Source organism: Dama dama, chromosome 7, assembly GCF_033118175.1.
Source record: "Dama dama isolate Ldn47 chromosome 7, ASM3311817v1, whole genome shotgun sequence".
Classification (NCBI taxonomy): domain Eukaryota; kingdom Metazoa; phylum Chordata; class Mammalia; order Artiodactyla; family Cervidae; genus Dama; species Dama dama.
Window position 1 is genome coordinate 51,806,333 of NC_083687.1, and position 26,504 is coordinate 51,832,836.

Genomic DNA, 26,504 nt, shown 5'->3' on the forward strand with positions numbered 1-26,504 from the left:
ATTTTTAATCCTTTCTCTGGAAAGTCCCAGAAGAAGCCGCTTTTCAAAAACGGGTATCATCAAGGTTATGAGGCTGTTTTGAGGGTTTTTTTGGGTTTTGTGTGTCTGCAGATTACAGGTCTGGATTGAATTGTGGTTTAGGCATAAACAGTGATTTCTCTCCTTAATAAGTCACTCACCTGCCATCTTATTTTTCCCTGTTTGTAACTCTGGTCCTCCGTTGACTGGAGTTTTGACCAGAGTCTCAGAGAAGTGATTCCAGGGAGGCCGGTGAAGAAAGAAATCCTTGAGGCTTGGTTATGGGTCTCAGTCCAGCAGCAATCTGGGGGAAGCTGACGACCTGAGCAGGCGGGAGGGTGGGGGTGACCAGGGTTTAAAGACCATTTATGATATTGAGGGCCTCCCAGGTGGGGCTGGTGGGAAAGAACCCTTCTGCCAGTGCAGGAGACGCAAGAGACGTGGGTTTGATGCCTGGGTCGGGAAGATCCCCTGGAGGAGGACATGGCAACCCACTCCAGTATTCTTGCCTGGAGAATCCCACGGACAGAGGAGCCTTGTGGGCTACAGTCCATGGGGTCGCAAAGAGTTGGACATGATTGAAGGGACTCAGCCCGAACGCCTGATACCAAGAGTAGGTTTTCAGTCTCCAAGAGGCATTTTCCTCGCCAGGCGGGAGGTCGTGGTCCACAGCCGCCTCTCCTTGGCGACCTGGTTGAACCCGTAGGGCAGAGGCAGCAGCTGAACCCCTCAGGTTCCTGTTCACAAGGGGAGAGGACCCCGGGGGCAAAGTGCAGAGGGTGTGACGGTCCTGTTTGCTGGGCGGCTCTGTTTGCTCAGCGCTGTGCTGAGAGCCCGTGAGTCATGCCCCGCGGACGGGGCGGGCCCGGAGACGAGGAGAATGTGAACAGCGTGGGTGGGGGAGCCTGCAAGGGGCAGGGGCAGCAGGAAACAGGAGGAAGCTCTTGTTTCATCTTGGGAGAGAGACGGCTCAGAGTTGTGAAGGTCTGAGCCCTTGCGGGCCAGTAGGGATGCTGTCCGCTCGCTGCCAAGGGCAGAAAACGTCGGGTCACACTGGGTTCTGAGACAGGCAGGAAAATGTCGGGCATCTCTGGAGTCCACAGTCTTTCCTGCGTCTCTTCCCCACCTTCCTCAGCAGAGGTTCGCCCTGACTCTGTAGGAAGCTGACACTGCTGGGGTGCTCGTATCGGAGCCCCAGGGGCTGGGGCTGAGACAGCAGGACCGAGTCCCTCCCAGGCTCAAGGCTGGGCTCAGGGTCAAAGGCTGTGCAGGGTGGGTTCTCCCGAGGCCTCTCTCCCTGACTGGTAGGTGCCGCCTCCTCCCTGGGTCCTCAGGTCTCTCCTCTGAGCATCTGTGTCCTGATTTCCTCCTCGGTAAGGACACCGTGCGACCCCCTCCCCCCAATGACCTCCTCTTGATGGCTTAATCACCTCTTGATGACTCAGACGGTGAAGAATCTGCCTGCCAATGCAGGAGATGTGGGTTTGACCCCTGAGTCAGGAAGATCGCCTGGAGAAGGAAATGGCAACCCGCTCCAGTCTTCTCGGCTGGAGAGTCCCACGGACGGAGGGTCCGTGGGGTCGCAAAGAGTCGGACACAACTCAGAGACTAACACTTCCACCTCCTGAAAGCCTCGTGTCCAGATTCCGCCACATCTGACGCGCCGGCGGGAAGGGCTTCTGCAGGTGGATTTTGAGGGGACACAGTTCCATCCTCGTGTTGGCGCAGTGACCCTCCCAACAGCGGCTTTTCCCCGCGTGTCTTCACCCGGGCCTCCCTCTGTGTCTCTGTGTCCACGTGTCCCCTTTTCCCAAGGACACCACCCCCCCCCCCATGGGGACCCACCCTGCTGACATCGCCTGACCTTGACCGTCTCTGTGAAGCCCCTTCTCCACGTACGGTCCTGTTCTGAGCCACCAGCTCATGCTGGGGACGCAGCTCAGCCCACAACAGGTGCTCTCGGGGAGACGAGAGCAGGTTCTCACCCCTGCGCGGGGGTGGTTCTGTCCTTCACTTCCGTTTTGCAAGAAGAGAGCTTCTCCAGACGATTCTGTCTGCTGCAGAGTGACGGATCTGCAGGCAGGCGGCCGCAGTGGCGATGGGGTGGGGAGGGGGTGGGAGACAGGAGAGGTGGCTGTGGACCCGAGCATCTGGGGGTGCCATTCACGGGGGGTGGGGGAATAAACAGCACCTGCGGGGGTCGCTCGCGCTGTCTTGAGCTCGTGGCCGTCTCCTTGAGCAGACGGAAAGTCCGGACTGCTGCCTTCCCTCCTCGAGGTCCGTCCAGCCTGCAGGCTCTTCCGTCGGGGCGGTCACCCCCCACCCCTCACCCCCACCCCGCGTCTCCTTCACCCCCGTCACCAGAGACCTCGGAAGGCGAGGAGAGGGAAGCCCCAGTCAGCTCGGTGTTTCTGCCTCATCTTTGGGGACCCATTTAAGACAATCCTCCCAGGTTTTAAAAAATGGGGGTAAAGCACTGCGATGTTTAAAATGGATCACCAACAAGGACCTTGTGTCGCTGTTCGCTGTCTCTCCGTGTTCGCTGAACCAGGGTGGGCCAGGCGCGGGCAGGAAAGCTGGAAGAACTTGTGAGGAGCCGTGGGAACTAGTCTTGATTCGCAGCAGCGGGCCGACCTGCTTAACTCCCTCGTGGCCGACACGGCAGCATCGACGATGACAAAATGCAACGCGACTCTCCTGGGGCTTCTCAGGCGGTGCTTGCACAGGACCGCGTCCCGGAGTGCCCCGAGTGGTCCCAGGTGCAGCACGTGTGTGGAGTGGGCGAGAGAGCCTGGCCACTGCCGCCCTGGCTAACTTGCCCTTTTCCTACAGACCTGCGTATGACGCCGGGGACTCTGCTCCATGATCTGTGGCCGCCTGGATGGGAGGGGAGTTGGGGGAGAAGGGATACATGTATATATACAGCTGAGTCCCTTCACTGTTCAGTTGAAGCTATCACAACATTGTTCATTGGCTGTATTCCAATACAAAATAAAAAGTTTCAAAAAAAAATGTTTAATGGAGGTACAATTAAATACAATATAAAACAGGAAGAGTTTAAGCATGTAGTTCAGTGGGTTTGGACCCATTTACATGCCTTTTAGAAAAAAATCGAAAGTGTTCAGTCACTCCGCCGTGTCCTACTCTTTGCAGCCCCACGGACTGTAGTCCGCCAGGCTCCTCCGGCCATGGGATTCTCCAGGCAAGAATACTGGAGTGGGTAGCCATTGCCTTCTCCAGAGGATCTTCCCGACCCAGGGATCGAACCTGGGTTTCCTGCACTGCAGGTGGACTCTTTACCGTCTGAGCCCCCAGGGAAGCCCCCTACACCTCTGAACCTGAATTAAGCCGCAGTGCGCTCCCAGCGCCCAGCTCCGCCACCCCACCCCGAGCAGGCGTGTCTGCCTCGGGCAGCGCAGCACTGGCCCGCGGCCTCGTGTCCACTGCTCGCCCCTGCATCTCCCGTGAGCCTCGTCCACGTGCCCGCCACGTCGACGGCCGCTCCTGCTCCCACAGCCTCTGACCCGTCTTCCATCGCTCCCCGGCCGTTATGCGCAGGCTCCATGAACGTGAAGTTCAAGAACTTAGTACGGGCTTCCTGGTCCTCCTTACATTTCAGTTCTGAGGCTTCCACGCTGATTGACAGAATCAGAGCAGCCGGTGGGAGGCCCTGCCTTGCTTGTCATCTGGGTCAGCCTCCCTCTTTCTCTTTTCTTTCTGGGGGTCGAAAGCAGGAGTGAGGGGGTGCTGTCGGGGAGAAGCTGCAGGCTCTGGGACGCAGGAATCTACATAGAGCTTCCCGGGCGAGCGTCCTGGCCCACAGCTGCCCTGCACCCCTCGGGCGATGAGGGAGCCGGGGATGGTGCTGGGGCGGCGGGAGGAGCCCCATGGGGACCCCCTGGTCCCGTGACTGCGGGGCGGGTACCATGTGGTGCTGGGGAGGCCGAAGGAGCCCTGCGAGGACCCGCTGGTCCCCTGACCGCGGGGTGGGTACCATGTGGTGCTGGGGAGGCCGAAGGAGCCCTGCGAGGACCCGCTGGTCCCCTGACCGCGGGGCAGGTACCACGTGCGGCTGTGGTCGTCCTCCCCACTCCGGGGGCGCTGGGCTGCAGGCTCTCCAGCCACAGGGGAACTGTGCTGGGGACCCCCGTCCCTCCTGGCTTAGGGAGACCTGGGTGAGCCTGCTGCAGGCAGACAGCTCTGGTGTTAAGTTTGGAGCCGGAGACCAAACAAAACAGAGGGGGCATCCGCCGGCCACCAGCCACAGCTGAAGGCAGAGCGGCGGCCCGTGTGTAGGGACGGGCCAGGGAATTCTCTTCCCGTGGACGTGCTTGCAGGGTCCTGCTTGTCCCCTTCAGGGCGAGGAGGGGGTTAGAAGAGAGTTTACCAGCAGGGCTGGGGTGTGTGGGAGGCTCGGCCCTCCCGACCTCTCCCCTGCCTGCAGACCCTAAAGGAAGCCACGAAGTGCAGGCAGACACGGTTCCGGCCACGTCTGAAGCTCGGGAGCCGTGGCGCTTTCGCTGGGGTTGTCCCGTTTTCAAGTCCCCGGGCCTTTGGTCGGGAAGCGTGTTTGCGTCGGTGCACACGCATCGTCCCCGGTGAACTGGACTCCTGTTGAGGCAGGTGAAGGCCCGAGGGACGCGCTTGTCCTGAGACCCCGGAGTGAGGACGCGGGCCCCGTGCTCTGCAGGGGGGCTGAGTTCATTCCGACGGTGATGGCGTCTCTGCGCCGAGAGGACAGCGTCTCTCCTGCGCTCAGGAAGGCGGTGCTCTGAACGACAGTGTGTGCAGTCGCCAGGGGCTCGGTTCCTCCAGGTTTTGTAAAATCAGCCCATGATTTGAAGGAAGACCTTGCGAAACGTGATTTTACGCGTGGCTTGTTCACAGCGTGGCCTTTGTCGCACGCATGCGAGGTTGTGAGACCCAGACCTGGTCTGGCAGAGGCGCGGCTCCGCGCCTGCCCAGCACGAGGCGAGGGGTGGTCCCCGGATCTTCAGCACCTTTCCGCTCAGCGCTCCGGCTCCTGGAGTTGCCGGGCAGGAAGGGGCTGCCCCGTGCTTCCTGCAGCCTCTGTGTGTGAGCTAAGTAGGACGCTGATCAGGCATCTCAGGTTCATCTTTGTTAGAACTGGAACACAATTTTATTTCACTTTTTAAAATTCTGATAAAATATATATTAAGTAAAACGTAACCGTGTTAACCATTTTTAGGTACATGGTTCACTAGCATTAAGTACATTCACGATGTTGTACAACCGTCACCACCATCATCTGCAGAACGTTTTCATCTTCTTAAACTGAGACTTTGTCCCCATTCACCACTCACTCCCCGCATCCCAGCACCCACCCTTCGACTCTCTGTCTCCGTGGATCTGACTATTAACAACCTTGGATAAGTAGAATCTTATTTGCCCTTTTGTAACTGACTTATTTCATTGAGTGTAGTGTCCCCAGGGGTCATCCCTGGTGTAGCCTGTGGCAGAATCTCCTCCCTTTTGGGGGCTGAATAATATTCCACTGTGTGTGTGGACATTTTGCATATCCATTCATGTGTTTATGGACCCTTGGGGTGCTCCTACTTTTGGGCTGTTGTGCTTTGCACAAAGTGGAAGTTTTAGTCGCTCAGTCTTGTCTCTTTGCAATCTATGGACTGTAGCCTGACAGGTTCCTCTGTCCGTGTGATTTCCCAGGCAAAAATACTGGAGTGGGTTGCCATTCCCTTCTCTAGGGGATCTACCCAACCCAGGGATCGAACCCGGGTCTCCTTCATTGCAGCAGATTCTTTACCGTCTGAGCCACCTGGGTTTGCACAGGGACATAGAAATACCTGTTTGTGTCCCTGAGTTCACGTCTGTTGTTGAGGGAACTACTCCTTAAGGAATCCGTAAGTGCCACTGGACTTGGCTGGCCGAGCGTCCTCCCGCAAGAGGCGGTGACGTCCACTGGAGGTTCCCGTCCTTTCGAGGAGGCTGAACTGTGCGTGGTGATTGCATTTTGCCATGGTCGACCTTCTGCATGTCTTCTAAGGGTAATGAGTGTTTGTTCATCCATCACCAGTTAGCCTTTATAGTCTTTATAGAGACACAGAACAATGTTATTTTCATTTTCTCTGATCACATGTAGAAAACATTCCTCTGCTTCCTTTGCCTGTCCTATGACACATGTGAATGGCAGGCTCCCTCCCTCATGTAGGTGCAGGGGTGACTGAAGTGTTCCACCCCAGGCTCAAAATCCCAGAACTGCTATGTTATAATTTGCATTGTGATTGTATATTAGGTCATAAGGCAAACAGAATGTACATGGCAACATCTCTTACTGTGCAGTTTGAAAAATGCCCTTTACAAAGCGTAGGGGGGAGGGTTTCCAAGGCCTCAGGTTTGGGAGGTACAGTCACAGAGACCCTCTCCTGGATCTGTGGTGTGCAGTCTATAAAGGCTCTGAGAAGTCCTGCAGGGCAGGCCCCAGCTTCTCTGCGTCACCTGTGGGTGCCCTTTCAAGCACCTTCAGAAAATGCCTCCGCTGCTGACTTAGAAGTGAATGCGTCTTAAAGACGTAGCCCTGCAGGGGAGAACAGTCCAGCTGAAAGTTTCATTTATGGGCCGTTCACTTCTCTTCTGCTTCCTGCGTGCCTCAGACAGAGGGGATAGAGTGCCCAGAGGGTGGCCTTCGTGGCCCTGTGGCAAACTTTGTAAAATCTACTCTCTTGAATCAGTGGTGGATGGAGGGTTTTCATCTGGTCATCTGTGAATTGCATGCTTTTAGAGCATGTCCAAGGCTAGGTTGGAATTCAGGTGCCCTGGCTTAGTTAGTTAACAAGGCCATGCCCACCAAGCCCCAACCCTGATGCAGTTAATACTGTTACAAGAAAGAGCCCAGGTTTCCCAAGGTTCCTAAGTGCTGCTATTTCAAATGCATTCCCAGCAGAAGACTCCTCTCAGGAGTCCACCATTCCCAGGCCTGTCCTCAGTAGTAAATAAAGCCCATGTGATTCTGGCCAGCCTGGCAGGGGAGGAGGTGAGCGCACCCATGCAGCCTTGGGGACCTGCAAAGGAGACCACCTGAGGCACAGCCTGGCCACTCGCAGCCACTTGGGCCTGAGGGGTCTCTGCCCCTGCCTCCCCGCTCTGGCTGACTGCCATCTCCCTCGCCCACCTGGCTAGCCTGCCGTGGGTCCCGGAGGTCTGCCCCTCCGGTTCTCGGCAGTGGGTGGTATTCCTCGGGGAGCTTGTTCTGGGGTTGGTCTAAGGATGCTTTTGCGTTTATTCGAGGAAGATCTTGGAGAGTCGTCTGTTAACTTGGTGCCTCAGTGATCCCGAGGAAGGGGTGTCTTCCAGCCGCATGTCCTGTCTGTACAGCCAGTGCTGGAGACAACGCCCCCTGGGAGCAGCCGTGTCCGCCGCTGGGGGTGGGGGGGTGCAGGTATCAGGCGCCGTTCCCCACGGGGGTCCCCCAGCCCGGCGGGATGTGGACAGCGGGGCCCCTCCTGCATCTGTATCTGCACGTCCGGGTCCCGCTGAGCCCTGGGCAGCAGGAGACAAACCACACTGTCACCTCGAGCTGTCACGTTGCCAGTTCAGCTCAGTGTTTTGGAGATATTAATAGTTGGCTCAAGGGGGGAAAATGTAAACACCCTTTTGGGTGTCATAGTGTTGTTGGCTTTTGAGAAGCAGCCTCCTTTTTCTCCTTGGGGTCAGAGAAGCACTGTGTTTATGCCTGTTTGTGGGATGTCTGGTTCGTGTGGCTGGGATGCTGTCCCCGTCTGTGGCTGCTGAAGTGAAGGACATTGCGTCTGAGGTCAGGGGAAGGGTGTGAGGGGCGCAGACCCCGTGGGGCCTGGCGCCCACTGCCCTGCAGACCCTGCCCAGCGGCGGACACGGCTGTGCCCCAGGGGCATCGTCTCTGCCCGCCTCGCCCCATCTCTCCCGGTACCACCCTTCCGCCGGGATCAGTTAGGGTAAGGCTCCATGAATGACCCAGACTCTCAGTATCCAAACCCTTTCTGAAAGTAGCTTTATTAGCTCTCCTGCAAGTGTTCCCAGCAGACATAAGCCCTAAAGGAGCTGCAGACTGAATTAATGAGCGGTAATCACTTGTGCCAGAGACTACACAGACACATGCTTTATATTAGTTTTGACTCATAACAAACCCATATTACAAGTTTTATGACCTTTATGTCATAGATGTTGCAACCCCGAGAGCTGAGGGGACGCTCCCGGGTCACGTGACTAGAGCCGAAACTCGGGGAACCTGCACCCTCTCCTGGGCGCCAGCTGCTCCCCGCCTGGCCCGCCCCCGCGTCGGTCTCCGAACTCCTGGCCTCCTCCATGCTCTTGTTTATCCAACGGTGCTCTTCCTCGGAGACCCTGGTAAACTGTTGCCCAGCCCAAGTGCAGCAAAGAAAAAGACCAGATTGGTAAAAATTCCCCAAATCGTGTTGCACTAGAACTTTTGAGAGTTCAGCAGCTGAGGGATCAGTGTAGCTTGTTTAGCAAGTTGCTGTCAGCGGTGCTCGTGGAAAAGGCGCTCATCTAGATCCACAACCGCCCTGGTTTCTGATTTGAGTCAGACGAAGCAAATAGCATCCTCGTCTGAAGACGCCTCTTCACCTAGCGTTCACGTTCTTTCAAGATGGTTAGATTGATGTTGAAACGGAGAAAACTGGTTTAGCTTCTCCTCTGTTCTGATTCATTTATTGTTTAAAAAATGACTATTTGACAAGAAGCCCAAAAGTTGGTCCCAATTAGAATGTTGAGTCAACTTTTGAAAATCCTTTGGACCAGAGTAAAGGTGATGCAGACAGGTGACCTTGAGGTCAGGAGTTGGACCACGTGTCCTCGTCCTGCTCAGCAGTGATGGACCCGGACAGTTTGGATTAGGGTCACCTGTCAGGAAGTGACACCTTCCACGGCAGCCTGGACTGGGGTGACTGCAGTCCAGGAGTCCTGGCCCAGCCACAGGTGACTTGAATAAGTCACTTCACCTCTCTGGGTCTCAGGTTTCTCATTTTCAAAATCAGGATGTTGACCTTGACTTTTCCCAGCATTTTGGTACTAAAATTTTATGAAAAATAAGACACTGGGATATTACTTTTTAATTACTGCCCTTGAGTACATCCTTGCCATTCACAGGGACGTTACCAGCTATTTTTGTTTAGTCATCAAAACAATAAAGTAGCAACAAAACTTGTTCTGCTTCCATGGTTATGCTTTGCTTCCATGTATCTGAAGTCTTCTGAATACCTGGCAAGACAGATGCTGTAACCTAGAGCAATATAATATAAGCCAGAGAATTGTTTGTGTTTGCATGAATGAGAGCCGTCTCTTTGAGTTGATGGTTGGGGAAAGAGCATGAGTTTTAATCAGACGCAGATTTATAACCTTGTGAGAAGCCATTTGACTTTGGTCTTGTTGCTTCCCCTCAGCCTCAGTTTCCTCATCTGTAAAGTGGGCTCACTGGTCATAAAGCCTGAGTTGTACGGCTGTTCCAACAGCTGAATGAGACACTTAGTCAAAGCAGCCAACAGGACACCTAGACCATGGCGGGTGCTCAACACATGTTGAGATGATGCTTAATTTACGTAACAGATTTGTTCTATTAAGCAAGAATTGTTCATTGTTTTAACTAAATTTCTCATCTCCAATATTCTATGGGTTGTTATAACAAAACTAGAATTCTCTTTCCCTTGGGGAAAATGACTAATAACAGAAAATGTGGCGGAGACACTTAACTGCCATATTGCCTCTGTGGGCGTCATCAACTGTGTGTCCACTGTTTGAATCCTATTGGAAGAAATCCCTGCAGAGAGGAGGAGGGGCGAGAAGATCCCTGGCACAGTGGACGCAGATCCCTGCAGAAACGGACGCATCCACTTCCGGGCGGCAGCTCCAGCTGCTGTCTTGCCCCGTCGAGGACCTTGGCTTGGAGGCTGAAGACAGTCCCTTTCTTCCAGGAACTCACAGTCCAGTCCTGGGGTCGGCAGACTCTCCGTGTGCGGGGCTGAATACTAGATGTTCTCTGCTCGGCAGGCCGTGTGGTCTGCGTTGCCACCACACTGCTCTCCACACACACTTGTGCACGAGCAGAATCAGACACGGACCAAGGCGTGCAGCTGGACGCCCATCAGACTATGCGCAGAACAGGAGGCAGGGCCGTGCCGGGGCCGTGGGCTGTGGGCTGCCAGCCCCTGAGCTGGAGAAGGAAAGATCTGTAAACCGCAGGCAAGCGTGACACGTTCTGATGAGCGGTCTGGCCGTTCACCCTGAGTGCAGGTCTCCATAGGAGTACCGACTGGGGCGCGGGGAAGAGGAGAGTGGCTCAGTTGTCTTTATTAAATACACAGAAGTGTATGTATTGCATCTTTCTAATTTTTCACCCCTTGTAATCAACCGTGTGCTTACAAAGGTCATATGTGCCCTTTCAAAGGAAAAATGCCACCAGTACAGAAAGACTGCCTTCTACAACCCACGGGTGATGGTCCCTGTTAAAGAACTGTGGCTGAAACGAGTTTTATGCTTTGAGTAGGCACTGAGGAAAGATCGGGTGTACGTGGAGGTGAGAGGACGGGTGTGGGGAGCAGGTGGAGCCGGGGCGAGGCTGGGCCCTGGCCAGGCAGGGGCAGGGGCAGCCGTGGGCACAGAGGTGAGGGTGGCTCAGCCTGGTGGCCCCTCACGGGTGGAGAGGGGTCAGGGCACAGCCCGCCGGGCATGCAGCTTCACAAGTGAAACGGACTCTTCCTTCTGCCTCTGAGTTCTTCCGGGGTTGGTCACCGGGTCGTCACATCCTTCTCATTCCAAGGCTCCTCTGACCCTGCCGTCCAGCGGTCCCAAAACTTGGCTCCTTTCCAGAATTAGGGAGGCTGTTTTAAACGATAGAGTCCAGTTTTGCTCCTGCTGGGACTTCCCTGGTGGCTCAGCTGGTAAAGAATTGGCCTGCAGTGCAGGAGACCTGTGGTTCGATCCCTGGGTTGGGAGGATCCCCTGGAGGAGGGAAAGGCTCCCCACTCCAGTGGTCTGGCCTGGAGAATTCCATGGACTGTCCAAGGGGTCACAAAGACTCGGACACGACTAGGCAACTTTCGCTTTCTTTCACTTTCACTTTTGCTCCTGCACTGTATTGTACTAAGATCTCTTTTAGTAACACATAAGACAGCTTTTTAATATCTGAGAGTCTTTCAGTCACTAATATCAGTCATGTGTTAGAAGCCGGTGTGTTGATTTCATTTAGGCCACGAGTAGTTCCTCGGGTTTAGTACTCTCCGTGGTGGCTTTTTTCCCTCCCTCGTTTTCTGGTTTTGCAGTAGCCATTTTGAATATGTAGTGGGTACTGTCAATTTCGTTTCTTGGAGGTAGTAAAATACGCACTGCAGCGTTTGGAGAGACTCTCTGAGGTTCTGGCTGATGGAAGGTCATTGCTCATCTGCCATCTCAGCTGCCTGAGGATTGTAGATTCAGCGTCCCCCAGTGCCGTCCAGGGCGTGATGGCAGATTAATCAGAACATTCGCTAGCATAACCTCTGCTTTGACTGTATACTCCCTTGCTTCCTTTCAGAAAAAGTAAAAGAAAATTGAGTGTTACTGCCCAGGGATGCTCCTACATCCACTCCTCAGGGCCTGTTTAGGTAGATGATTTTCTGTTTCCTTTTTAAGTTAATTTTTTTTTTAAGAAATTGAAGTGTAGTTGATTTACAGTGTTGTGCTAGTCTCAGGTGTATAGCAGAGTGATCAGTCACACATCATATTTGTCCTTGTTGTTCAGCCGCTCAGTCGTGTCCGACTCTTTGTGACCCCAGGGACTGCAGCACACCAGGCCTCCCTGTCCATCACCAACTCCCAGAGCTTACTCAAACTCATGTCCATCAAGTCCGTGATGCCATCCAACCATCTCATCCCCTGCCGCCCTCTTCTCCTCCCGCCTTCAGTCTTTCCCAGTGAGTCAGTTCTTCACATCAGGCGCCCAAAGTATTGGAGCTTCAGTTGCAGCATCAGTCCTTCCAATGAGTATTCAGGGTTGATTTCTCTTAGGATGGACTGGTTTGATCTCCTTGCTGTCCAAGGAGAATAAATACATATATACATTATATATATATATTATATCATTATATATTTTTTAAAATTATTTTCCATTATAGTTTATTACAAGATATTGAATATAGTTCTCTGTGCTATGAATAAGAGGTTTTATTTTTCCAGACCTTTAAAAAATGGTCAAATTCAGTCAGAAGCAGGAAAGCCCCTGATGGCAACATTTGAAGCCAAAGGGCAGCAGGCTTTGGAGTCAACGGTGGGAGAAAGAAAGAATAGGGACAGATCACTGAGCAAGTGTTAGGATGAATCTAAATGACTGCATCGGTCCATAGCAGACCACGTGAGGCTGAAGACGTTTACCAGCGTTGATGCTGAGGTTTTGGAATAGTGCCCCCCAACACACACACACACACAGACACACACACACACACACACACACACACACACACACACACACACACACGGAATTCAGGCTTGCTGGTCTCTTCCGTGCAGTGCCAGCAGGCTCGCAGTAGATTTTTGGTTCAGATGTTTCCCTCAGTGTACTGTGTTTGAGTTTGGGGCACCAAGTGAGGGGGAACAGCAATGAATGAAAAACAGAGAAGCAAAACTAAAGAGAAAAAAATGAAAAACCTCCCAGAGTCGCTGGCAAGGTTGTTCGTTATGTCATTCAAGGAAGCTTCTGAGAGTGCCAGCCCTAATTGGCAGCTCTGTTGGCTACTGTCAACAGTAGCCAATCTCCTAAAATTGCAGAATGAGCTTAGAGGCAAGAAGCAGAGAATAGTTTGGGGTTTTCAAAACATGCAGTATTTCTTGAATTTTAATAGAATCTTTTAGGGAAAAATCCAAATACAGCTAGGTTAAAAAAGAAAGAAAGAAAGAAGCACTGAAAAACACAGACCCGTTGAACAGTTGATCTTAGCTAAAGTGATTCATGGATCCAGTTTAAATGACCAGCCTTCCAGGGTAGAGAGTGTGAGTGAGTGTGTGAGTGTGTGTGTGAGTCTGTGTATGTGTGAGTGTGAGTGAGTGTGTGTTTGTCACTTCTGTAGTCTCCAGCTGAGAAGCAGGGCAAATCCTCAGAGTATGAAACGGCAGTTCACGAGGGACCAGTGAAATGCCGCTTCATGGGAAAAAAAGGTTGCAGAAGAATGTTGACCTTGCATTTCTCTAAATCCCTACAACTCAGTCAGGAATGCTGTTTTATTTAAGCTTTTGAAATTTTCAGCAGTGTTATCCCCTTTGTAGTCTGAGCAGAAACTCTTCCTTTCATCTCCACTGACTCCTCAGCTCTAGAGCACATGTGTGTGTTAAAAGCCCTTGTGGTTTCTACTGGGGATCTCCAGCTCCAAAGATGAAACTTAGGGGAAATTTTTCATTTAGTTCCCTAAAAAATGTTTTTGGCTTTAGTCAGTGAATGTTAATTAATATCACTTCACTGGTGGCTCAGTGGGAAAGAATCCGCCTACCAGTGCAGGAGACGCGGGTTCGATCCCTGGGTCAGGAAGCTCCCCTGGAGAAGGAAATGGCAACCCACTCCAGTGTTCTTGCCTGGAGAATCCCATGGAGACAGGAGCCTGGTGGGCTACAGTCCATGGGGTCACAAAGAGTCGGACACGCTGAGCGACTAAACAACAACAACATTAACATCACAGTAATCTTCCAAGTTCCTCAGTTTGTTTCCAGTCACTTTCCTAACCAGCCTGAGTGTTTAGATTGTGTTAAAACGCATATTCCTGAAAAGGTGAAAAGTTTTTGGTTGTTTTTTATTTTTAATGATTTTGTCTCACCCTCATCACCATCATCACTTCCACCTCCATGGGTGGGAGCTAACATTACCTATATTTGTTGTCCCATTATAAGGCTTATCGATTAATTGTAGAAACTTTGGAGAAGTCAAGAAAAGTATAAAATTGAAAATAAGGCTACAGTCCATGGGGTTGCAAGGAGTCAGACGTGACCGAGTGACTGACACACTTTCGCCCAACACGCCTGTATTCGTGGCCTTTATGCCGAGGCTTTCTCCTAGTGTTGTATTGGGAGCATCTTTCTGGAGCATCTGCTTTCAGACGCAAACGTTCTCATGCTCTACAGTCTTGCTGGACATCAGGCAGGGTCTCATTTCTCACAAGCGACCGACACTGAGGCTCATTGTACCGGGACATCCGAGGGCTGCCCTCAAGGTCTCCTTGGGGAAAAGTTCCAAGAAAAGCAATTGCTAGGATGGAAGAGTGGTCACGATTTCAAGTCACGAGATAAGTGCTCCCAGACAGCCTTCCAGAAACTCAGGGCTTTGTTTACATGCCCAGCACATGCTCGATCCTATGTTTCTCCTGCATCTTTGGGAAACATAAAAAAAAAATCTTAAAAAAAAATATTAATAAAGTATTGAGCTTTGATTTTAATTGGACTTCCTTGGTAGTTCAGTGGTAAAGAGTCTGCCTGCCAATGCAGGATATGTGGGTTCGATCTCTGGGTAGGGAAGATCCCCTGGAGAAGGAAATGGCAACCCACTACAGTATTCTTGCCTGGGAAATCCCATGGACAGAGGAGCCTGGCGGGCTACAGTCCATGGGGTCCCAAAGAGTTGGACATGACTGAATTGACATAGCACACACACACACACACACACACACACAATTTTTTTTAGTTAATAAAGTATTGAGCTTTGATTTTCATTAGAGGAATGAAGTATTTCCCAGGTGTCCTTTAACCATTTGTTTCATGTTTTGTGAATTTTCTGGATGCTTGACCAGAAACTTAGAGCATTGGTCGATATTGTTATGGAAATACTGACTACAGATAGTAAGTGTTCGTTGCTCAATCATGTCCGACTCTTTGTGACCCCCATGGACTTTAGCCCGCCAGGCTCCCCTGTCCTTGGAATTCTCCAGGCAAGCGTGTTGGAGTGGATTGCCATTCCGTTCTCCAGAGGATAGTGACCCTTTGGCTATTGTAGGAGGAAATCTCTTCCTTTCAGGCTCCTAGGTTCTGTGGCTGGGGCGCTGGCAGCTAGACTGAGGGAAGGCGGCCGAACAAGAGGGAACCAGGGTTCACTGCCAAGTGCAGCCCGGCACACGGAATGCTCAGAAGGATGAGCGCTCAGAAGAATGGGCAGGGCTTGGGCTCACGGAGCATCTTGACAAAGGACAACATGTCTGCTGAAAAGGGGGAGAAGAGTTGGGGCTTTTAGGGGCAGCAGACTTGGGAAGTAAATATATGGGGGGGGGTGGGAACTAATGGAAGGTGAGGGTTGTTTCCGTGAGGTTTTTTGAAGTTTTTATTTTATACTGGAGCGTACTTGACTTACAGTGTTGTGTTAGTGTCCCGCAAAGTGATTCAGTTACCTTTACACGTATACCTGTTCTCTTTCAAATTCTTTTCCTGTTGAGGTTATTCCAGAATATCGAGTAAAGTCCCCTGTGGTGTATAGCAGGCCCTTGTTGCTTTACTGTTTTATACACAGTAATGTGTCCACATGTCAGTCCCAGACTCCTAATCTGTCAGTGAGGTTGTTTGCAGACACATCTCGGCGCCGACTTTGATTTCACGGCCTCGGGGCTTGCCCGGAGAGGGGGTTTATGGCCCTCTCCGCTCCTCCGGAGTTTCTGCTTTTCGGCAGGTGGAGGGGCTCTGAGGAGGCTGCTTTCTGCATCTGCTGATCCTCCTTTGCCTCCAGATGAAGATCGCCCCTGTGCCAAAGTGGCCTTTCTAGGGGCTGGCAGACTCCTATCCCCTTCCAATATATCCTAAAATTTAAGTCTTTATAATATTGCTTATGTTATTTTTTATATGAGGAGATTTTAAATAAGTAAAATGAATAATAACTCAGGAGTAACATCCACTTATAAAATCCATCATCTTTTCCTTGGGTAATTTTCCCTCTTTTAGTTTTTATCCGTAGGGAGCCCCTCTTTACCTCAAAATTGGATAAGTAATCTGTTTCCATCCGTCTTTTTTTATGCTCTTGTTTGCATTTCACTTTATCAGAGTTTTCATTATTGCTGAAAATAAGATTCTTTTCCTCCCATCCCATTTATTTTCCATCTTCTTTAGAAATTTCATTAGTTTCCTCAATGAATATTTCTCTCCTCTGGCAAGTCAAACAATTATATTTATTCCTTAGAAAGTAATATCAGTTTTCTTTCTTTCAGCTTATCCTTGAAATGTATAGGTAGGTTAAACAGTCTACCAGATGTTTTGTAACTGCTGCCTTAAAAAAAAAAAAAAAGAAAGAAACATGGGCAGCTAAGATTGAGATCACATTCTGGGGTCAGTTCCCTAACTGAGGACCATCCCTGGTCCTGGAACCACAGCAAAGAGAGCAAGCCTCAGGCTGGAAAACGGGGCCGTGACGTCTCCACTTCCACGGCCTTGGTAGGCTCGCTGCCGGGGTGACGCAGGGCTGAGCTGGAGGGCTGTTCCCGCCCTTGTTGAGGCAGCGAGTGGGACTGAGGGGTCAATGCGTGGGGACCCCGTGTGAGTTCAGGGGTGGGGACCCCAGGGAGACGGGCCGTGGGACCAGCACTCAGAATTCCCGGGCAGCTGAGGGCGGGCTCCCACATGCCCCCACTTCAGTCTCTTCCTAATTCAGTCACCCCGGAAGTCAGCTTCAGGTTGCCGCGGAAGGTTATTTTGAGGGGCCGATGGCCGGCGGAGCCCCAGCCTCGTGGGAAAGCTTCGCGGGAGGGCAGTCCGGGAGCGGCGTTTTCCAGCCCTCCCCGCAGGGCCCGCCGCGGAAGGGTGGCGCGTGAACCCCTGCGGGTTCCCGAGAAACAGGCTGTCTGCAGAGCGGGCGGGGTGGAGCTGGGGGCAGGGAGCGCCCTCGGGCGTTGGTGATTGATTGGTGATTGGCGTGGGGGCGTGAGAAGAGGGAGGTGACGGCGGGCGACCTCAAGGGACGAAACCCATGCCCCTGCGTCCTGGCTTGGTGAAATGACTGATTGCTGTACCCTATTTTTTCTCATAATTTTGTCTGTGTTTGTCTTTGGCCGTGTTGGGTCTGCACTGCTGCATGCGGACCCTCTCTAGCCGGGTGAGCAATGCTCTGTCGTTGCACACCGCGGGCTCCAGGACCCGTGGGGCTTCGGTAGTTGGGGCTGATGGCTCAGCACTTGTGGTTCCTGGACTCTAGAGCCCCAGCTCAGTCATTACGGCTCTCGGGCTTAGTGGCACGTGGGGTCTTCCCAGACCAGGGATCGAACCCGTGTCCACCGCATCGGCAGGGGAAGTCTTTATCGCTGAGGCACCAGGGGAGCCCAGCCATGTCTTATTGGGAATGGGGCAAGTTTTGGAAACTGAGTGATCTCAAGGCTTCCTTAGACTCCTGAAATCCTTCCCGAGATTGTAGCCCATCTGAGCATACTTTATTCTCATCAGATGTGGAGGTCAGACAGGAGATCCCGGCCCCACCCTCCTGGTTTAGGGAATGTGCCTCCAGGGGGGGCCTCCAGGCTTTGGGGGTATCCAGCAGACCCCAGGCGGGGGATCTTTATCTTGAGGAGCTTGCGGGGGTCTGGGGTGGTTTTCTTGTTGACTCAGAGATGCTGTCTGCCCTGGCACCTGGAAGAGGGGGTTAGGGCGCCAGGTGGCTGCCTTGCCCTGGATCCCACCCCCGGGCTGCAGGCCGTGGCGTCAGCAGGCCGTGCTGACCAGCCGCCTCTCCCTCCTGGCCGCAGAAGAGGGCCTGTGTCCTCCCCGGGTCAGTTTTCTGCTCCTGCCTTGCTAATTGGCAGAGGTTGCCCTGGACATCTCTGTAGGCAGCAGCCGGATTGGGTGGTGGCTGCCCAGGGCCGGGTCGGGTTGTGGCTCAGAGGCTTGAACACACAGCAGTGGTGGCAGCCCCCCCCTTCCCGAATGCTTCTGTCCTCTGTTGCCTCCTGGCCAGCCCCTGCAAGCAGGGTGTGCTGCGGGCATCACTTGACCTCAGATCAGCTCCCAGCGGGGCGTCAGGGTGGAGACCGAGGGCAGAGCGGGCACCTGGTGCCCCACCCTCGCCCTCCCCCAGCAGCACCTGGGACAGGGCGTGCCTTTCCCCTGCCAAGCGTGTGCCCACCCGGCGGAGGTTCGGGCAGCTGCCACGGCGCTGGGCTGCGACGATCACAGGGGCCGTCAGCCTCTCCTGGGCAGGGAGATGCAGCTCGTACCCCGTGGATTGGTTACCTTGTGGGCCACGAGGAGAGAAGGGAAAACAGCAGGAGCAGCCTCAGAAGGCAGACAGCGGGGCGGGGGGTACAGACCGTCCCGGGCTGTGACTCACAGGAGGGCAGAGAGGAGAGAAGACCAACAGCCTCCAGTCGAAACCAGGGGGGCAAAGAGTCGCCGCTGCCCTGCTCCTGATGCAGTGACTCAGCAGCGCTTCAGGCTGCGTGTCCCAGGTTAGACATGCAGGGTGCGCCGTGGAAGGTGTTTGTTGTTACAAATACGTTTGCTCCTAGAAACCAGGTCACGTGAGTTTGGTTTTCCAGGCTGGCCTCCAGAAGCCCCCTTAGCTGCCCCTCCAGCCCCACCCGGTGTGTTCCCTGGAGACTCTGACCACCCCCTGCACTCTGGGGGGCTGTTGTTTGAGCCCCAGCCTGGGAAGCTCATTCACCGAATTCGAATGGCCTCTCGGTCACCTGGATGGCTTGTTAAACCGCCTCGCCACGCTTCCTCCAAAACCTCCCATGGGGTCTGGCCTGGGCCCGAGAATGCGCATTTCTGATGCCTTCCCAGGTGACGGTGCTGCTGGGGGTCCCTGAGCAGACATGGGAGGACAGCAACCCAGTAGAGAACCCTTGAATCTGAGTCATTAATGATCGACTTGTGCGGCCAGCGGTGCCCGGCCCTGGGTGTGTCCAGGGGACGGCGTCACAGGCGGCTGGTGCCTCCTCCGCAGAGGCCGGTGCAGAGGCGCGGCTCTCCCCGAAGCCCGTTGATGCGGAGACCCCGGTTGTTTGCCCCCCTCGGACCCAGACATCAGCTGCCCTTGGACTGAGGGCCGGTCCCCACCTGTGCTCCACGTGGACACACGTCACTCGGAGAGAGTGGACGTGCGTTTTTCTCCCACTTCTGCCAATACAGGAGGGAAAGATTGGAGGGCTGTTTTCTATTTTTTTTAAATAATAAAGCTTATATGTAAAACTAGTCTAAAAGTTGTGTGCACCAACTGATTGGCTTTCTCTCCAAGTAGAGCAGGTGGCTTTAGCCTGGAATATGGGGAAACGTGTGGCATTGACAAGGAAAATGTAAGACTGCTTCAAGTGGCTATTTCAGCATTGACCGCTAACTGTCTTAACTGTTAGGATGACTTGTGAAGTTTGGGGGGTTTCCGGGCTGGAGACGCAGAGCTCGCGCTGTTGTGACCCGCTGTGCAGAAGCCGGCAGGGGCTTCCCCCCGCGGGGCGTGTGCTGGCCGTCGGTGCCTGGGGACACCTGGCCCTGCCTCCCCGCGGGGATGGAGGGAGGACCCCCCCCCAGATGTCACGAGGGCACCAGACCCTGCAGACTTCTGTCCTCTGCCCCAGACGAAAGCATCACACCGCCTTCTGTGGCCAGGTGATAGTTCCCGTTGTTGGATTCTCCAGGCCCTGGAGAAACCCCCAGTGGTGCGTGTGACGCAGCCTGTGAAGGGCGTCACGGCCCCCACCCACAGAGATGCGTGCTCTGTGATTGATGACGCTGGCCTCTGTGTGCCTTTCTCTCTGACCTGTTTTCTATTTGCCCCTCTCTAGTGGGATCTTGTGTGTGATAATGCCTGGAAGGTCCATGTCGCTAAGTTCTCCTTACTGGTTGGATTAATCTTTGGCTACCTGATAACTGGATGCATTGCTGACTGGTAAGTACCTGCATGCCTGCCACACCACAACCCCCCGGAGCCTCCCGGGGCGTGGTCGGCCTGAGCTCGCGGCGACCGAGGCTCCCCCCGCCAGCCCTGGCACTGGGCCAGAGCTGACGGGGGCAGCCGCCCCCTGCAGAGTTCAGACAGAGAGAGCTGGCCAGTGCCCAGAGCAGACCCTTTTGAAGTAAGGATTTAAATTCATTGCAATTCCCTGGCTGCTAGAATCTAGCTAAACCAGCCTGGAGCCAGCCGCCCATCTCCTGAGAGAGCGAGGTTAGAAAGAGCCTGGGAACGTGGCTTCGAGGCTTTAAGGGCTGGGCCCTGGGTAGGCATAGACAGACCAGGGGTCTCAAAAGACAGGGAGAGGACAGACAGACTCCTCACACTCGAGAACTGGACAGATGCAGGCAGATCTCAGAGAGGGACCGTCCCTGTAAGTTGGCTTGGCCAGGAGATGCTTCTGCAGGTCCACGGGGAGCTGGGCTTTGAAAAGTGGACGGCCTGTGGGTGGCGGCTGGGCAGGGTAGGCAGAGGGGTGCGGACGGGAGACAAAAATAAATGTGCTTTCCTTGGGCGGGTGAGGGGCCAGGTGAGGGTTCCGGGGGGAGCGAGAGGGTGGGATGGAGACGCGGGTCGCTGTGGCAGGAGTGACGGCGTTAGCAGCCCGCCCTCACCGACGCCTGTGTGGCCGGGCTCTGTGCTGAGTGTCTCCGTGGATTAAAATAGCCCCTCCGCACAGCTCCCCTGTTTCCCAGTGGAAAACTAGCATCACCCCTATCTCCTGGGGAAAACCAGAGGCACATGCGTTTAAGTAAAATCCCCGGATGCCCTTGGGCTGGAGAGCCGGCGTTTGAAACTAAGCTCCTCGCGGCCCCAGAGCTGGACTCCACAGGCATGGACTGAGTCATGGGTCTTGTGTCGGCAGTGGGGACTCGCCCGAATAGCATGGCCGTGGCCCAGTGCTGCTGGGGCTCGCGGGAAACAGGGCTGCCGAAGAGGAGAGGTGCGGGGACCCCTCCCCGCTTGACGTTCTTTCTCTTTAAGGGGCTTTATTTACGAATCAGGGCCTCTTGAATCCCAGACTTAATAAGCCGGCAGTGAGGCGGAGCAGGCTCCTCGAGGCTGAGGTGTGCCCTCTGTCCTGGTCGGCTGAGTCCGCTGGCCGGCACCGTGGGAAGTGCCCGCGGTGGGGAGCCCAGGGAGACCACTTTCAAGTTCTGGAAAGTTCTTCCCGAAAGCTGACATCTAACTGGGTGTTCCCTGCATTAACATGAAGTGCGATTGTCTATGTGTTCAGAATTTGCTGAATCATCATCTGTAAGTGCTTCTTAAGGGCATCCGCCCGGGGCAGGAAGACAGATGCTGGGAGTGACCTGTAGAAACCCACAGACATCCTCATGTGGGGTTTGGTGGTGGGTTTTTGGGGGAGAGGGGAGGGACCGGGATTGGAAAAGGATGAGGATTTCAGTTTGGTTTTTTTTTTTCAAACCAAATACTTGAACTTTTAAAGGTTTTCAGAGTGAGCTATACTGACCTAAAAGACACTCCAATCCCAATGTTTTAACCACAAGGAATTTTGTTTCCCAGGAACCTACACTGAGATAGGTTGGGAAGATAAGAGTAATATAACCACCTCACTTCTCCCTAAAATCACGGACTTGACTAAGGTCTTAGCGTCCTGATTCAGTGATTTAATAGGGAAAGTAAATGCAGACTTCACCAAGAGATCTGCAGTGGTTTTAAGCTGTTTACAGGTGGTTTTGTGGTTTCTTAAGCCTTGCCCATCAGTGGTGTTCAGCCTCCCTGATCACACACTGGCCCCGGGGACCAAGACTGGAGAGTTTGGGGTCTTCCTTGGCAAGCAGCCAGGGGCTGAGCTGAAGCCCCTTCTCCAAGGTCATGGGGGTGGGGGCAGTGGGCCAGGGGTGCCCAGAAGGTGAGGGCAGGCAGCTTGTGCTGCGGCTTTCTGAACATTCTGAGCGGGCCTCAGTTCCAGTTTGAAGGTTTGGTATTTTCCGCCCTTGACTGATTTACTGTTAGCATTTTACTCCCTGCTGGAGCCTTGCTTCAAAGGAGATAAACACATACAGAGGGAAGTCCGGGTTTCACAGCTGCTGGTACCGTTTCACGGCCGTGTCGGGAAGCTGACCAGGTCATAGGTTATGCCAAGACCCCAGTCAGTGTCTAGTGAAGCTTCAGCTGCATGGTTTTTTGTTTTTGTTTTTTTTGTTTTTGTTTTTGTTTTTAAAGGTGACTGTTTTGCACACACGTTCAGTCTGGGCTGGACAGCATGTCCTGTCAGGCAACGTGTTAGTTTAGGTGGAGGATGGGGACAAGCTCGGTCAGTGGCTGTGGCCAGATGACCTCGCTGCCTCTCTTGCTGGGTCTTTTGCTGGACTCTGCGCGTTTCTCATCCTGCCGGTCCTGGGAGGCGGTGTATAGGCTGCACCGCAGACCCCTTCCCTCTGGCTCTGGGCTGAGCTTGGTCAGTGGCAGGGAAGGAGTTTTTCCCAGCTTCTAGAGACTCTCCCACACTTCCCAGGTGGCTCAGTGGTGAAGAATCCGCCTGCCAATGCAGGAGATGCAAGAGGCGCAGGTTCGACCCCTGGGTCAGGCAGATCCCCTGGAGGAGGGCATGGCAACCCACTCCAGGATTCTTGCCTGGAGAATCCCATGGAGAGAGGAGCCTGGCGGGCTGCAGTCCACGGGGTCGCAGAGTCGGACACGACTTGACAACTAAACAGCAGCAGAGGCCCACCCGTTCCTTGGCTCCGGCCCCACTTCTAGTTGAGCCCACCGTGGCTGGCCAGGTCCTTCTCGTGAGACCGTCTCCCTGGTTCCATGCAGCCAAGAGCCCTTCACTTTGACCCCATCTGCAGAGCCCCTTGTGCCGTGAGAGGCGGCACAGCCTCTGGGGGTTAGGACGGGGATGCCTTCAAGGCCGATATTCTGCCCATCACAGGTCCTGGCTGACCGACGACGCCTCTGCATCGCAGATTTGGGAGTGTGAGTTTACCGGTCATGTGGTGGAAGACCTCTGCTCTGGGGAGAGCTAGGGCCCACTTGAACCCCAGGGGCTTCTAAACTTGTGCACGCATCTACACCCGCTGGCCATTCCCGAAGAGAGCCTGAGGCTCGTGGGACCCAGTGTGTCTTGCTTGGGACCTCCGTCCCCAGGGAGCCTGGGTCGGGGCCAGGGCTCTGACTTTGAACACCATGTTTGCCCCGCATTCCTAATATGAATTTTCACTTAATGATTTTTAGCAGCCACTTGGGAGGAAAGATTTAGAATTGTTTCTACAAGTTAAACAGAAATCCAGGATCTTCCCTAAAGTGTCAGGACAGACCAGACTGTGTCCAGTGGGCGTCGGGGAGGCCAGACGTAGGAAGACCCGCGGCTGCCTGGTGCCCGGTCTGTCGTCCTATTAGTGATCTCGACACTCTGCGATGCAGGACAGATGGGGAAGCAGAGGGAAATAAAGAGGGATAAGTTTGACTTTGGTTTCCTTCATTTTAATAAGTCAGCTGAGCTGTGTTTAAGTTCATTTCTGTAGATGAGTTGGATTTGGACAGAACTTCCTATAGTCGTTCCTGGTAAGGGCTACGTGACCCCAGTGCAAGTGAAGGGAAGTAATGGCCAAAATCTCGACAGGAAAATCAACTTAGGTTGCATTGAGCTCACAGCTTTGGCCCCATTTCTCTAACCCAGAGTGACAGACGGGGATGCTCAGAGGCCTAAGGGATCCTGAATGAGATGGTGTCCTGGAGTTCCCGCCCCCAGAGTATGTAGAAATAACATCTGTCTCTTGCACAGGCAAGGCCAGACGCTACCACATATTGCTTTTCTTAAAAAACAGATTTATTGAGAGATGGTTTACACACCATGGAGCTCACGCATGTTAAGCGCACAGGTCAGTGAGTTTTGGTGTATCTGCAGAGCTAGACATACGGCCAATGGCACACGCTGCCTTTAGAACGTTCCCCTCTTCTGCCCACTCCCAATCTCTGCTGGTCTCGCCCCGACCTCAGGCAACCCCAAACCTCCCGTTTCTGTTCGCCCTGCTGGGTGTCTCCCTTCCAGGAGGATGTCCAGGCATCAGAGGTTCCAGGCCTGGCATTTGTTCCCTTGGCAGATAGAGTCCAGCCTCTCTCAGAGCTCTCCTAGTCCGCGCTGGCTGTGCCACGCTCATCCTCGTGTGTGGGGAGGTTGGTCCGGGAGGGGTGGCGAGGGAGGGCCGCCCCAGGCCCGAGGGCCGTCCCCCCACCCCCCACCATGCCTGGAAGCTCACTGCCTGCTGGTGCTCCCCGAGCTCGCTCGGGCCGGCCCGGTGACCACTCGCCCAGGGTGCGCTGGCCTTTCCCTAATGGAGAGGACGGGCCCCTGGGGACCTCCCTTCCAGGTCCACGTGCATCCTTACAGCTCAGGCTACCCCCGCTCAGTCTGTGCTCCCTGCTGGTCACTCCTCATCGTGGAGCTGAAGCCAGCCGGCCGCCGGCTCGCCCCCTGGCTCACCAGGCCTCGGGTGAGGTCGAGGCTGGGCTTGTTAACAACTCAGAGAAACAGCTGGAAGCCACACACCCTATGTCTGTGTTGACTCTGGAGCCAGTTTCAAAGGTCACAGCCTCCAAGCCATTTTATGCTGGGCATGCCAAGGTTGAGGTTTGGGGAGTTACTATTGGTTCTGTTGAATTACCCCCATAAACTCAGGAGTAGACTGGCCAACAGGAATTGGTTCCCATCTCACGTCTGTCGTGCAGCGGCTGTTGACCTGTGTTCCCTTATCTACAGGGCGAGGTGTGGGTGTGTGTCCCCTGAGGGCCCACTCCCCCTGGGCCTCCCCACGAGGGTCCAGGAGGGATGCAGACTCCGTGGGGTCCCCACCCAGCAGCTGCTGGCCCCCAGGGAGGCCCGGCCCCGGCCCGCCCGGCGGTGACTAACCGTGCCCCTCTCTGCGTGCAGGTTCGGCCGGCGGCCTGTGCTGCTCTTCTCCATCATCTTCATCCTCATCTTCGGACTGACCGTGGCGCTGTCCGTGAACGTGACCATGTTCAGCACACTCAGGTTCTTCGAGGGGTTTTGCCTGGCGGGAGTGACCCTCACCCTGTACGCGCTGCGTAAGTAGGGGCCTTCGGGGGGCCTTGAGGAGGTAAGGGAGCGTGTGGCCGCCACGTGTGAGGTGCGGGCAGGCGTCCGCGTGCTGAGACTCTGGAGCGCAGACGATGGCATCTTCCGCGGCGAGGACCCTGCTCCCGGGCTGTGCGTCTCACCCGCCCTTCAGCCTGAACTCCGGCTCGGGCTCAGGATGCGTCGGAGCCCGTGGGGGGTTGCATCGCCACCTGGAGAAGTGGGGCTCGGCCTGCCGCGGGGGCCGGGGTCCTCCGTGTTGACTCGCGTGCTCCTCCAAACCCAGGTGTCCCCACGCTTGGGAAACAGGGAACAAAGCAAGTGGCTCATGTTTGGGGTGGGCTCCGTGTTCTGATGGATTTCTTAAGAGTTTTCTTTCTTTGTGTTTTTCACTAAGGCTATGCAGAGTCCAAATGTCCCACATTCCCGTGTGGCCTGAGTGGTCTGGACTTGAACCCCGAGCCCTGGTGCTGGGAGATTTAAGTGGCGATCTTTTCAGTGTGAAGACTGTCCTCTGTTGATCCGCCGTGTGGGCGTCTGTGTGGACCCCCCTGTTAGGATGGCCGTCTTGCTTCTTTGGTGTTTTCTAGTGCATGGCCACACACCCACAGGGAGAAGGAAGGTTTTAGGTGTGGATGTTTATTTATTTTCCAGTTTTATATTTTTTAACCATGGTGTGGAAAGAACCATAAGGAATAATATAAGGTTATTCGTAATGTATTTTCCTTTTCTTTCCCTTGGACAACATGTGTAGGATCAGAGATTAAGTAGCAATTTCTAGAGGGGTCGATAAGGATAGCTCTGATTATCTTAAGGTGCAGCTACCTTTGTTTAGCGTATGATCCCTTTAAACGACACTGTTAAATAAACTGGATTTTGTTCCCTGTTGTAGAGGATAGAACTATGGTCCATTACAGCATGGGTTTACAGTCACGGAGAAGAACAGGACTACAGATGTGTTCTCCGGAATCCACAGTAGGCTGTTCTGTTATCTTCTTCTGACGTTGACTTGAGTTGTGGTTTCTTAGACATCGCCGTTTTCAGGTTATTTGCATCTTTTCTGGCAGCCTCGCTCTGGGGGGTCCTTGGGACTGTGCCTGTCCTGGGTCAGCGGGTTGGTGTGACGACCATGTGGAGGGCTTATCTCTCTGAACAGAGGTCTCGGGGTTTGAGCCTGAGCGCTTCCGTAGGAGCTGCCTGGGCCCTCCTCCCTCCCTGCCCCCATGGTCTGCACAGAGGAGCGGCCCCCCTTTCTGGAGGAGACCCCAGCACTCGTCTCGAGCCCGCAGGCCCCGGGTGTGTACCAGCGTGTGGGGTCTGCTCTCCGGGGCCCCATCCCCACGGGGCTCCAGCTCTCATGCAAGGGCGCCGTGCTGTGCCCCCTGGAGGGCCCTGTTCTAGGGGCAGCCCTGCAGGCTGGCAGAATGGGACAGTGGGCTTCGGGAACTGAGCAGAGAAGCAGCCTCCATCTCAACACCCCGGTGCCTGTCAAACTCAGCGCAGAGGACGTTCGCAGAAAAG

General features: G+C 54.2%; 1 protein-coding gene across 4 annotated transcripts in view; it reads left to right on the forward strand.

Annotated features, from left to right (window-relative positions):
- Positions 1–26,504, forward strand: part of SLC22A23 (solute carrier family 22 member 23) — a 129,838-nt gene that overhangs the window by 16,057 nt on the left and 87,277 nt on the right. For 2 of the 4 annotated variants that reach the window (XM_061147716.1, XM_061147717.1), the window contains exons 2-3: positions 19,752–19,855; positions 24,819–24,973. The exons of the other annotated variants lie outside the window; for them this stretch is intronic. In XM_061147716.1, the coding sequence (XP_061003699.1) occupies positions 19,752–19,855; positions 24,819–24,973 (259 nt within the window). The remainder of the gene's footprint in view (positions 1–19,751; positions 19,856–24,818; positions 24,974–26,504) is intronic. 4 annotated transcript variants of the gene reach the window in all.